General features: G+C 41.0%; 1 protein-coding gene across 3 annotated transcripts in view; it reads right to left on the bottom strand.

Annotated features, from left to right (window-relative positions):
* The window catches only part of slc39a14 (solute carrier family 39 member 14), a 30073-nt gene extending 17455 nt beyond the window's left edge, over positions 1 to 12618 (bottom strand). The window contains exons 1-3 of one of the 3 annotated variants that reach the window (XM_085180024.1): positions 12390 to 12618; positions 3667 to 3845; positions 980 to 1305 (exon numbers count right to left, since the gene is read on the bottom strand). In XM_085180024.1, coding sequence (XP_085036150.1) covers positions 980 to 1276 — 297 coding nt within the window. In that variant the 5' untranslated portion in view covers positions 1277 to 1305; positions 3667 to 3845; positions 12390 to 12618. Of the gene's footprint in view, positions 1 to 979; positions 1306 to 3666; positions 3846 to 8696 lie in introns of all 3 variants that reach the window. The other 2 variants (XM_085180023.1, XM_085180022.1) reach the window with 2 other exon arrangements.
* Between the last annotated feature and the right edge of the window lie 1192 nt (positions 12619 to 13810).

Below are 13810 nucleotides of genomic sequence, written 5' to 3'. Positions count from 1 at the left end.
ATAAACATCAAGGGGTGGAAAAGCAAGGAAAATGCGTCCCAAAGTGACGTCACAACTGCCACTCACGAGGGCGACAGCACCTAAAGTAGGTGTTTTCACTCAGATCCAGAGCTTTTTAACAACATCTGCTCTCATTGTAATTATGAAAAGGCTGAAGTAGAGAAACAAGTTCAGAACAGAGTGTTTGATGCAATCAGAAGACTGAGCTTTTGGGATTAGTTGCGCATGCGTTGACTCGGGATGCATGTGTCAGATGTCGCTTTAATCCTGACTTAAAAAGGTGGATCAGAAAAACAGAAGAAGACAGAATAAACACAGTGAGTGAAAAATTTAAATTAGGTGAATAAAGTGATCGCTCAGATTTTAATGTTATTTATTGTCATGTAATAAATACCAGTTCATTAGATTTATATTTTTACATGTATTTATTTGCCACACTGTATTTTACAAAGGTGGGAAAGAAAAGTTGATGCTGAAAATAATAAAAAGCAACAGGCCTGCTTTAAGATCTGTGACGTGGTAGAAGGAGCAGATGCCTCAATACAAAATATGCTGCAAAGTCAAACTGTGGAACACCCTGAACACTCTTTGTAGTCCGGCCGGTTATTGACAAACGAAACGTTTCAGTGTCACAAACCAACGCCTGACTCACGTGTGACGTCCAAGCCATCACTTGTTTCTTTGGAAAGGTTCATACTTGGCCACTAGTACTCACAGCGAATCTATTCAAAGGCGAATCAACAAGTGAGTGAGTCAATGAGCCACGACACTAAGTATGGGAAATATGCTAAACAGCTCAGCTATCTGGAACCAGCAGCGCCTGTTTCTTCCAGACCGGACTAAAACTGAATTTATGATTCTACTTCAGAGTCCTGCAAAGGTGCACGAATGTTAGTCTTTAGCTTCTATTTGTTATATTTTCTCCACAACAGAAAAAAAAATATGAATTTAAAATGGAGAGAATGAAAAGGTTTTGTACCTTGGAGCTGTTGAACTGGGGAGGTGTGGTTGTTGGTGTTTCAGCTGTGCTGCTGATGTCGCTTTCACTCTGGCTGAGGGCTGCCAACAGAGATCGCAGCTGAGGGACCGTGATGGTGCTGTTGTCCCCATAGCGGGACAGCAAGTCCTGTAGCACCTGGGCAGGTGACTGCGTCTGACTCTCCACCTGACCTGTCACCTGGCAGAGCAGCACAGCTAGAGCCAGCAGGAACGCCAAGTCAAAGCGAAAGAGGCTGGTGGATGTAGCGGCACGGCCATGAGGGCAGCAGATGAGCATGTCTTCTTCAGTGGACGCAGGACGTCGATCTGTGGGGAGGACAGAAGCCACAAAAAAGAAAGTTTGACACATCACGCGTCGTTATTTGCTGGAAATTCACTATACTGTCTAAACAGCATAGTTTCTGTATGCGACTTCCTGATAAGGTGTGTTAACATTGTGATAGTATGTAACAGAACACAGTTAGTTGTAGTAATTTTGACGCATACTGACAATTTTCTGATAGAAAACCAGCTAACAGTAATATATGGGTTGATGTTTCTCATATGTTTATCTTATTAATCCCGGCCAATCTGAGCAATCGAGGTAGACGGGCCTTCATCAGGGAGGCCACATCACAGCCTGCCCGGAGTTAGTCAAAAGGCACCTGAAGGACTCTCGGACCATGAGAAACAATTCTTCACTCTGATGAAACAAAGATTGCACTCTTTGGCCTGAATCCAGGCATCATGTCTGGAGGGAACCAGGGACTGCTCATTACCGGGATAATAGCATTACTAAGGTGAAGCATTGTGGCAACAGGTACTGGGAGACTCGTCAGTAGGGATGGGAATTGAGAACCCAGTAGTCCAATTCCTTGGAATGGTTAGTCTGCCTGGCTGTCCATACTCTAGGCACAATCAGCTGATTTCTGCTCATGTGTCAGAGGAAAATAGTGGCGCAGTCTACAGCGTGGACATTACTTTTATTTTTATTGTATTACTTAAAAACAAAGTGTTCTGTTGATTTATGTGCAATCCTTTTTTTCACTGATCACAAGAAAGAGGGGAAATGCCTCCAACATGCACAAACATTTCACCAGCCAGTGTGTAATTAATTTGCATGAATTTACTGTCTTTGAAATGCTGCTTAGAGATGGTGATGACCCTAAAGTCGAGCCATCGATAAGGAAACGAATCAATAAGTGAAACTGATAATGGAATCAGAATCACAAAATTCTAATCAATTCCCATCTCTAGTAGTCAGGGTGATAAACTGATCCAGAGCGCCCCCCTCGGACTGGGGGCGAAAGTTCCTCTCATATGGCCATGACTTGGGAAGATCTTCGCAAATTCTTAGTGAACATCTCGAGCAAGAAGAGTAACCATCATGGAGGCCCCCGCACGGCACGCACCACCAACAGACAGAAGAAGTGGCTGATACTGAGAAATCCAACCAGTGGCTGAACAAAGCTGAACTGAAAGACAGCACAGATAATAATAATGGATTGCATTTATATAGCGCTTTTCGGGACCCCTCAAAGCGCTTTACAATTCCATTATTCATTCACTCTCACATTCACACACTGGTGGAGGCAGCTACGGTTGTAGCCACAGCTGCCCTGGGGCAGACTGACAGAAGCGAGGCTCCAATATCGCACCATCGGCCCCTCTGGCCAACACCAGTAGGCGGTAGGGTAAAGTGTCTTGCCCAAGGACACAACGACCAGGACAGAGAACCTTCCGGTTACAGATGCGCTTCCCAACCCCCTGAGCCACTAATCATTGCAGCTCATAGGAACAGGACATTTGAGAGCTCTGTACAGACGTGCGCAGCTCTAGGAACAACAAAGACTCTGCAGAGGAACCTCAAGTGCTCAGCTCTCTATGGGACCGTCTTTTAATTCTAATAAATAATAAATAATAAAGTGTTAACCTACCTGGTGCTACAAAGCTATGGTTCAGATAAAATGAGCACATTACCCCAGGAAAAAGATAGGACAAAGGTTAACTTGTTCTCAGTGGTTGTCCATGTTAAAGGTCCCTCAGAGACACATCTGAGATGTTCAATCTACAACATTAATTTGCTGCTGTGTGGTTTGGATTGCTCACTGTGAAAAAGTCCTGACCCTAAGTTTAATGTCCACACTGAAGTCTTCCTGAGCCCAAGATTGATTCGCCTCATCCAAAGCAGGAGAAACACTGGTACCAAAACACTTAATATACAAAATAACTGCTGCTTGAAGCAAAGCTGTGAACTTCTAATTAAACACCAAACACACAAGGTGACACAAAGAGCTTTTGTAGCACGAAGCACAAGCTGAGAACAGGAAACAGTGGAATAAACAGTCCCCAATTACAGACAAATACAGGAAATTATAGCACACGGATTATCACTGACAATCTCAACCAATGTGCCGTCTGTCGACTGGAAATAGGATTTACTGGTCTTTCAACACTTGACTCAATCGGTGTTGGTGGGATTTATCCAACACTGTGTGTTTCGACTATATGAAACCCTCATGATTTCCACTTTTTTAAACTCTGACAGCCCAATCACATAGGATCATGTCCACATAGGGTCCACTGTTGTAACAGAGTCTCTATTCATGTCTGTGCACCCTGCAGGTCTACAAGCAAAGCTGGGCTGAATAAACACAGCCATTCATTTTGTTGTAAAGAAGCGCTCACCTTTTCCTACAGAGGTGCGTAATGATAGCCGGTGAGTAAAGAGGCTGTTTCAGTCGGTCTGCCCCGAGGCTCCCAGCCTGCTGAGTAATGCTCACGGGTAACTTGGGAGCTGAGATAGATGTGGGGAGGGAGAAATGTGAGTGTGGAGAGAGCAGCAGGGTCCTCAGGAGTGCAGCGGGCTGTGGAAGAGAGAGAGACGGATAAAATGAAGGTTACAAGTCAGTGGTTAGGAGGAAACAAATAGGGAGAGGTGGACAAAAAGAAATGAGGACTAAAAAGAAACCTGACATGGCAGCTGCCAGCTCAAATCTACCGTGTGTTCTCTTATCTATCGATTCGTCCTCTTCCTGTCTGACACTCGGGCCACAAAGTCAAGAACTGAGCCGAACCCTGAATATTTCTTTTCTGCAACTGAAGCGTTTCTCGTTGACACCTATGCAGTTACTTAAAACTGAAGCTTTGAAAAAGATTAATTAAGAAAAAGCAGGTTGACGTGCAAGCAAGTGATCAGCATGATTCACTTTGAAATTTCTCACAAAATGCAGCCTTACCTGAAAAAGTAAAAGTTTTATTTTATCTAGGGAAAGTTGACTAACCAATTTGAGTTCAGGCACCGTCTTTACGTCTCTCTCCAAAGGTCTCTGATCCGAGGAGGCAAAGAGAAGACTCTCCTCTCCTCCCCAGTGAATTACACCCTCTCCCCCCCATTTTCCCCTCCACTTGGCCTAATGAGGCCTTATTCTGGAGTTGGTGGAGGAGAGAAATAGAAAACTTCAAAAGCATCTTTAGGTACTACTTTTTCAAACTTTCTTCCCTGCAAGTCTCTGTTGCACAATCCTCCTTAAAGTTGCAGGAGCTCTGAACTTTGGCCTCTTTCCTGCTGGCTGCTAATGTTCAGGCACACGGGGAAGCTGAGAGTAAACAATGGTACTAAAATAAATCAGTCAAGCTAACATTAATACAATAAATACTTGCACCTTCTAACTTTTTAAAGCTGAGGTTTTCCCGCAGTAGGCAGTGGGAGAGTGTGGTGGACACTATGTTGTGCAGTCTGTAGAGTCTATTTGTGAGAAAGGCTTAAAACTGAGCACGCTGATGTGCAGAATAGAAGTGCTGCAGCATATTTCATGGGTCAAAACTGGTTTTTGGGAGGTCGATCGTGGCTCAAGAGTTGGGAGTTCGCCTTGTAATTGGAAGGTTGCCGGTTCGAGCCCCGGCTCGGACAGTCTCGGTCGTTGTGTCCTTGGGCAAGACACTTCACCTACCGCCTACTGGTGTTGGCCAGAAGGGCCGATGGCGCCCTTTTATACGCTTTTTATAATGCCACTGCCTTAGCCAAACATCCTCATATTAACAGGATTTGCTTGGTTAAATAAAAAGGTCTTAAGTACCTCTAATCTTAAGAATGAGATGAAGTAACAACCAGCTGTTTTGAAGCTTCACCTTGTGGTTTAACTGCTGTTAGCGGTCCCTGTGAAAACAAAGGAAAGCTGCCAGAAGTAAACTGATTTCTCTCTCGTCTTGTGCATTTATTTTTCAGGAGAGAGTCAAGGTGTGTCAGCCTATATTAGAGAGTGAACGCACAAAGGTGAAACGCATTCACGGGCATGTTCGAGACAAATGTTTGTCTAGAAGGGGAGAACATTTTAAAGAGACCAGTACTGAGGTCATTTTCTACAGGACAGTATATTACAGTTTTGAGGTTCTTTTTGCAGCCTAACAAGTCTGACTCAAAAGTTTCCCAACACGTATGTGTTAATTCCTCTAAAACCAAAGAAAATGGGCGAACACCAACCAAACCCAGAAGACTAGAAGCTCTGCTGCTACGTTACACATGAACCACCCAACAAACACAGGAAGAAAGGCTTTAACCCGCAATTAATATGTTGAAACTTAAGAACCAGCCATGTAATCTACCTTAACACAAACACAACATCTCGGGTATTCACATCTTGTGAGGACATCTAATTGCCATAATGCTTACCCTAGCCTCTTGCCCTAACCATCAAAAATGAATGCCTAATATACCTAACCATAACCTAACTGTAGCCCTTACACTAAAACCACATTTTGAGTCTCAGAAATGCCTTCAAACTTGCAGGGACCCTGATTTAGGTCCCCGTAAGTGCTGCTGGTCCCCAGGCGATCGTGGCTCAAGAGTTGGGAGTTCGCCTTGTAATCGGAAGGTTGCCTGTTCGAGCCCCGGCTTGGACAGTCTCGGTCGTTGTGTCCTTGGGCAAGACATTTCACCCGTTGCCTACTGGTGGTGGTCAGAGGGCCCGGTGGCGCCAGGGCAGCTGTGGCTACAATGTAGCTGCCATCACCAGTATGTAAATGGGTGGATGACTGGATGTGTAAAGCGCTTTGGGGTCCTTAGGGACTAGTAAAGCGCTATACAAATACAGACCATTTACCATTTTACAAGTATAGTAAGCTTCCAATATTTGGTCCCCACAACAATATAAATACACGCTCACACACTCACACATGCAACAAGTATGTTTGCAGTCAGTCGATGACATAAATCGCCAACTATCAAATGTCAATATGAACACGAGCACCATTATTGCTGATTTAGAAACCTGCCTGGGATAATGTCCAGATTACACACACTAAATATACACGTCCATCTCAGCGTCTGGAGGATGTGCAGCTCCAAAAAGCCGAGCTATGATAAACAGTGAAGGAGCAGAAACATTCCTCACTGGCAGATGGCTAAGGTCCAATCAAAACAAGTGCCCCGAATGTTAGCGTGTTGGGTCACGCTCATGTCACCATGTCTGTTTTAGTGGTGTGTGTGTGCGCACAGATAAGATAAAGGCTGGCAGACGAGACTGGCAGTCTGCAGCACAGACGTGAGCTCTTCAACGTGATGGTGAAGGCCATGGATGGAAAGCATGATGATTACATGGGAGCTGGCAGCAGAGGACCTCGGATGTCTCAAGACGTCACCTGTTTGTCTGACTTTGTCTTTTTAGTCTCCCATCATGACAGGATCATCTCTACCTGATCCATACCCAACCCCCCAAATAAGTAAACATAATGTTCACTTATCATTTCAGTGATTTTTATTAGTATGTATTCTTGAAGATTTTCAAAATAAGTGCAACTGGCATTTAAATACACCACTTTAACAGTAACATCAAAGAAAACATCTTTATACCAATAAGTATCAATACAATTATATTTCTATATAATATGAAGTACCAATGAAGAGGAAATCTAATCTAACACTGGCATGAAAATGAATCCTGTTAAACTGTAGCGCTGACAGGAAGGACACACAAGACAAATCAGGTCCGTTACAGATCAGGTAGCATCCCCGAGCAAGCATGAAAATACTGCAGCCAGAGAAAGCTGTGAACTCGGAGGCTGAGGTCACCGCGGTATCAAGGGCCCATGAGCACTTGTGGTGATTAACCATTATTACCAGTGTTATCTGCACTACTGTCACATGTCACGGCTACTGCACCCACGTGTAAACACCGCTCGGTGACCAGTTTCCCTCGTCATCACCAACTTCGTGTGCTGACAAAGCAGAAATAAAGTCTGAGGTGGGTTACAGGTCTCGCAGAACTTCTGGCTGACACTTTACCACCGGCCTCAAAAACAACATGAATAACTGCTTTCCGTGGATTCGTTTAACCAAACAAACCATGACCACTCCAAACCCACGCATCCTTTTAATAAATTAGTGAGTAATTAGGGTGATGCATACTGGTGAGCTAATCCACAAACTAAATCATCCATCATAAAAGCACAGAAAGAAACTTTCTGCTCGCATTTCGCCTTTTTAAATAAGCCGGCTCCATGAGGCTCCATGAGGAGCACAGATGTCGTCATTTGGCACCAGAAAGTTTTAAAAGGGTAGTGTGAAGAGGCAGATCTCAAGAAACAAGTAAGTGTAACAAAAAAAGAAGAAGAAAAGTGGAATTTCTTAACAAAACAAAACAAAAGAAGAGCACAGGGGAATTAAACCAAACAAAGCAGTGACTAAAAGAGGCGCCTGAAACTGTAAGATTAAGTGAGAAGTACTTTGTGTCTTTCCAAAAATAAAATCAAACAGCATAACTGCAGTCAGTCGTAACAATTCTTATCCTTGCTTTCAGCTGGGGAAGATCACAAACCTGTACAAAGAAGTAATAAGTAAACACAGCGTTTATCAGGCTAGATGTTAACACGTTCACATGAAAGGGCGTTGGTGTTATATTACTGATCACAAACTGGGGTGGGTCTACTGAAGGCCGAGGGGAAATTTTCCAAGGAGAAATAAAACTTTGGCCAGTGTGAAGCAGGTAAAGCTGCCATAAATGCCGTCTGTGGACGAGAACACATTCATCAGTATCACAGCTCTGTCATTAACACCTGATGTACCAGCGAATGACAAACGTTTAACTATGTTCAGGCGTTTAAACTCTGATAATAAAGGATAAATATAAAAATGAATTTTAAAAATGAATTCAAACTTCTATTTGAAAAACTGACATAAGGTAAAAAAGTACAAAGTGCTCTGTTTTAGGATGATATATAGAGGCTTACAGAGCAATAAGGTTATTTTTATATTGCAGCCTGAACAAATAAAGTTGCTTCTAAGAATCCGTATTTCTTACCGATGCTCTTCGATGAAAGATAAAACTCTGCACTCTGAAGTCGAAGAGAATAGAATATCCTGTTAATCATTGAATTTAGAGAATTCAATGATTAACAGGCAGTGATTTCATTCATGTTGCCCAACAAAATGATGATAAGAACAGTTAGTATTAAGTGCTGCCATGTGTGTTTCCATAAAATCAATATTTAGGTCTTTAAATGACAAAAGTAACGACTGCCAGTCCCAAACCTGGATAAATAAGAGGGTTGTGTCACTAAATAGCAAAATGACATTCAATATCAGTCACCCTTATTAGTCCAATAACTGTACTCATCAGACTTGTGACAAATCTAAAAACATAAACAAGCTCTCAGATCTCTGATCTGGTTTCAACAGGCTTTCTCTGCAGACTGACTACAGAGCATGCATTTCATCATACCTTTTCTATGAATGGAGACTGCTTTTGAACAGATCCTTTGCAATTTCCAGCAGTTTGCTCCGCACATCTCGTCCGTCCTCTCACATCTGCACTCTGTCCTCTCAGGCCACTTTATATACAACCACAGGGAAGACCAGGTGAGGCTGCGCATGCCTTCATCAACCCCTAATTACTGTTTCGCTCGGTTCTCGTGCAGTTATCATCAACCAAAGCCGTCATTAGATGATAGCGCGATAGCTGTGGGCACGGTTTTGGTTCACCGAACACATTGTTATTGTGCTCCACTCATCCTGACTACACTCCAAATGACCACCAACCATAAAATTAAAGGGTTTCAACGTGACCCGGACTGACTCAGACCCCGTCTCTCTTACCCAGGCCAGGAATACAGACACAGAAAGCCACAGAGCACGTGCGCTGAAGGAAGTTACACACATTTTAAGTGGTGGGTTGCTGTTTCCTTTTTACTTTAAGAGAACATTAAAGATAACTAATTTGATGGCTGCAGTTTAGAGTTTTTATGAGTAAGTTAAACATGACGTGGATTAAATCCAGTCTTAGACCATAAACCTTTTTCAAGTAGGTTAAATCCATTTGGGAAATGCACTGATTAAAATAAATACATATGAACTGAGTGAGGTACAAATTTTAAAAAAATCTAATTAAACTACAGGTCATTGACTCTAACTATATGTAACTGAAATCAGCACAACAACAGGATAAAACAAGCACATGAAACAGAGCTGTTGGAAATGATCTTGTATGAAACATGTCAAAGTAATTGCTGAGAGGACGACTGAATACTGTACAAGTGCAAAGACTACAAAAGAAACTAAAAATCATTTTTCTAGTTACAGAAATGTGAAAGATATCCCTTAAATCTATAAAAAGAAAAACATTATGCAAAATAGTTTCCAACCACAGGAAGTTTATTTTGTGTATGAATGTGAGAGTGAATGAATAGTGGCATTGTAAAGCGCTTTGGGTGCCTTGAAAAGCGCTTTATAAATCCAATCCATTATTATTATTAATCCATTATTATTTTAAGTGTCTTCATAATTTCTGAGATAAGCTCATTTTTAAAAACTGCAGCAAAAACAAAAATAAATATTATTGTGCACAATTTGCAAAATGCAGCATGTGCATCAAAATAAATTTTCAACAGGTCAAAGTTCGAAGTGTTCCTGGAATTATACAGAAACTGTATAATTCCAGTTCTTTCAGTAGCACCAGTGGGCATTTAAAAGGCCCCGAGGGGGAAAATAAACTACATTTCCTGCAAAAATGATGTAAAATTTGGGTTTTGCAAATAATGGCTGACACGTGATCGTTTGTTCTGATAACACGATGGCGTTTATTTCAACGTAGGAAGTGCCACGAACAGCTGAACAGATCGGCAAACCGTGTTTCTGGATTATAGTGTTTTTCTTGTTGCGTGCACTTTTTACGCAATTTTTGGAAATCCATTAGTGAAAGGAAACCAGGACCTGGGACAAGTTAAATGCTTGAAGAACAACGAGACGCACAGCAAGCCATGATAGCAGTCAGAAAAGCCTTTGACAACGGCAGACTCACACATAAAGTAAGGCAGCTTGTTGTATAGAACTGTAAAGCTTGAGGTGCTTGCAGATAATGCTCATATAAAGTATGTATGATAGCGCATTATTATGTGCTATCATACAGGCGTGGAACAAACAAAATATGAATCCAGGGCCTTTAGCACACAAAGTAAAGCGCATGCACATCACCCAACGGGCCTGTGAAAGCAGTGAAACATCTCACTCGTCCCAATTTCATATGGAAAATGCACCACTGATGGCAGGAGGACAGATGTCAGTGTAATCCTGACTGAAAAAAGCCAGATCATGCATCAGTGACAACAGGCACATCTTTTCAGATCAGATCTTTGCTCATTTCTCACCTTCAATCCAAACTCTATTAATAGTATTTCCCTTCACATGTCTAGTGTTGGCTCCACTCGACGCACAACATGTTTGTGTAGGTGGTGCACGCACAGAGAGAGCTGTCAAAGGAAAAGCTGCCATGCTTTTTTACTTTACAAAGTTCAGCACCAAACAAATTTCACATCATTGCTTTAAAAAAAATAAAAATAAAAATGTATATCTTGACCTGCTTGCATTACATTGTTAAAATAATACTAAAATATGGACTTAATGCCATCTGGGATGTGAACCCAGGACCTCGCACACCCAAAGCAAGAAGCAGACTCCTAGACCAACAAGCCTCTAGCAGCAAACGAACACATGTCAGCCATGCTGCTTTCAAATATACTTATACATACAAACTTATAGCTAACCTGCCCAAGGTAATATTAAAAATATATCTGGAGCAAAAAAAAAATAATAATAATAATAATAAATCAAACACAGTCTGCAAAATCTAGACTGTGTATCAATGATACTGGGTAGATGTGTAACATTTTATTTTGCAAAGTAAGGACATTTTCAGAGCTGTAATGTGCAGCCATAAGCTTAGAGATAAGGTTTCTAAGGAGCAGCAGTGAGAGCGAACTCAGCGATCAAACAATTAACTTGAATTAAAATGTTTATTTTACTGGACTCTGTGCAAAATCATGATTTTCTGCATATTCTTTATATTTACCGTTATAGATTGTCATCTTATAACGTCTCTGCAGTTGGCAGCACTCGTGGGGATCATTTGGTGTGGAAGAAGAATCATATGACATATGCGACATGCCCCTTTATATGTGAAAGCCCACAGAGCCTGAAGCAGAAAGTCAGCTTAACAGAGAATTTGATATCTTTTATCCCCAAATGTGGTTTTAGGTTTGGTCACACCAGCTAATGCAAAGAAAGGCTGGCTGTGTTAAACCATGTTTGTAGTACACCCCTCTGTGCTCATATCTCCAAACAATAGTGTCTGTATGTACACACACACTGTAGTTATTTTACAACAATAACACTGAAAGTAATAAAATGAAATACAACTAAATAAAACACTAAACTGAATTGTAAAGTTAACAATTAAAATAAAGGGCCTTTGAGATACTTGTAAAGTCTCCAACCTCACTCACAATACTCCTAATTATTGTTGCTTTTAACTTTCTGCAGACTGTAATATAAACTATAATCATTTCACCCTAAACGACTGATGAGGCAGTGGACTTTACAGGTTTAAGCAACTGTCAGTGTGAGCAATAAAAGATAAATTAACAATTAACTCATCCTATGCAATACATCTGTATATAAGCTGAGTAAAAATTAGAAGCAGTAGTAGTACTGAGTCACAGTGCCGACTTCCAGTGACCAGAATGAGATTTAATGTGTGCCAGAAAACAGATATTACATGCATACATTAAAGGGACTCTTTTGTTATTGGCAGATTTCTACAGACACCTGGGTGAGTCTCACCTGTCTGCACTCCTTTATTTCTCTCCAAAGACAAATCTGTGGATTATCGTGGAGAACACTAAACCCAAAATTGAATGAGTTAAAAAGCTTGAAGATTACTTATCTACCTTTATAATGTTAGCTTCTACACTAAAAAACAATTGATTATTTAGCTATGGTCTTAAATGCTTACGCTGAATAAACACGGACACACTACCCTGTGTTCATCAATAAAACTGAGCAGACGTTTTATCTTAGTGGTCTGATAACCTGGAGTCAGGTATATTAGCTGGTTTTAGATTAGCCTGGAGAGTTAGCTTACCGGGTGACACTGTTAGGGACAGAAAATCAGGCTTGACGTCAATTCCTGTCAACAATTCAATTCCCGTGGCTCCGACACGAACCGCGACGTCAAATACAGGGAGTGAAAATGTCAGCTTTGGTGTGGACGATCCATCCGGCACTGCTCAGTCGTTCACACACAGACAGGACGTTTGCTTTTTAGCCCCTGGCAGCAGGAACGCGTGGAGGATGTGGTCGTTTTCACTGTGACGTCACAGACCGCACTGGCTTTTTCCACATGGTCGTGTCTGCCACCTTGCGTTCAAAGGTGGTACTGCACGAAAACCCCGTACTCTGATTATGCGTGAGCTATATTACTTTTCATTAAATTTTTTATTTATTTTAATTTTTTTTATTTTTACCCAACATTAGTTTAACTAATGTTTTGTGATATTCTATTTTACGTCATCATTCTACATGTTATATATATTCTCAAGATGATCCCACACTACCTGAATTATAATTAAAAGGATCAAAAAAGGATTGTTATAGGTTGTTTATTGTTGAACAAAAAGTGAAGTAGTTGACTATTCACTAATGTTGAGGTCATCATTATTGAACATTGGCTAGCCCGGTCCATGCTCCTCTGTGTGTTTTTCTATCCAAGTATGCTTTTTCTGCATTGCCAGTCTGTGAAAAATAAACCTTCTGCCAGTCGGACACCCTCCAAATTACATTCCCTCACAGTATTTATCTGTGTCCATATTTCTGTCATTTTTGATAAGATCTTTGATAAGATCTTGGCAATCACCATGAAGTGCCAAACCATCAACATGCTTCCACTGTGTTTTACAGAGGGCTTTACACATTCACTGTTGTACCTGATTCCCTTTCTGCCTGCTATAGATAGGATTTTCAGGCCTGCCACATCTTTCATCCCCAACTTTTTTTTTCCTCAGAGAAGAAATACACCCTCATTTCAGATGCTTTGGGAGTCACTTTATTTGTGCAGAAATACTATTTCATGCCTGTCAAACTCTGTTGTCTTTGTCTCTCTTTTTTAAGAGTAAACTAAATTACAAATTGTAGGTTTTTGAGATAGACATGCCCAAAAATGCTTGTTGTATTTTATACATAGAAAGAAGAAATTGCAAAGAAGAAATTTGATAGACCTGCAGAAACCCCAAAAAAACACTTTACCAACGTATATGAAAGTCTGGCACCATGGAAGCAAAATATTTTAAAAATGCGAAGTAGGTCAACAAGCTATTTATCCATTAGTGGCAACTGACCAATAATTTAAAACGTTCATGTGTTGCTAAACAATATTGTTAAATATCTTAAACCTTTAAAAAAAACTAGCAGAAATGAATTTAATATAATAAAATAAATACAGGTCATGATATAAAATATGCCAAAGCAAACAAATATGTTATTATGGTAAGAACTCCACAAAAGAAG

This window comes from Neolamprologus multifasciatus, chromosome 12 (genome assembly GCF_963576455.1).
Source record: "Neolamprologus multifasciatus chromosome 12, fNeoMul1.2, whole genome shotgun sequence".
Lineage (NCBI taxonomy): Eukaryota > Metazoa > Chordata > Actinopteri > Cichliformes > Cichlidae > Neolamprologus > Neolamprologus multifasciatus.
This window is presented reverse-complemented; position numbering and strand designations above follow the sequence as displayed.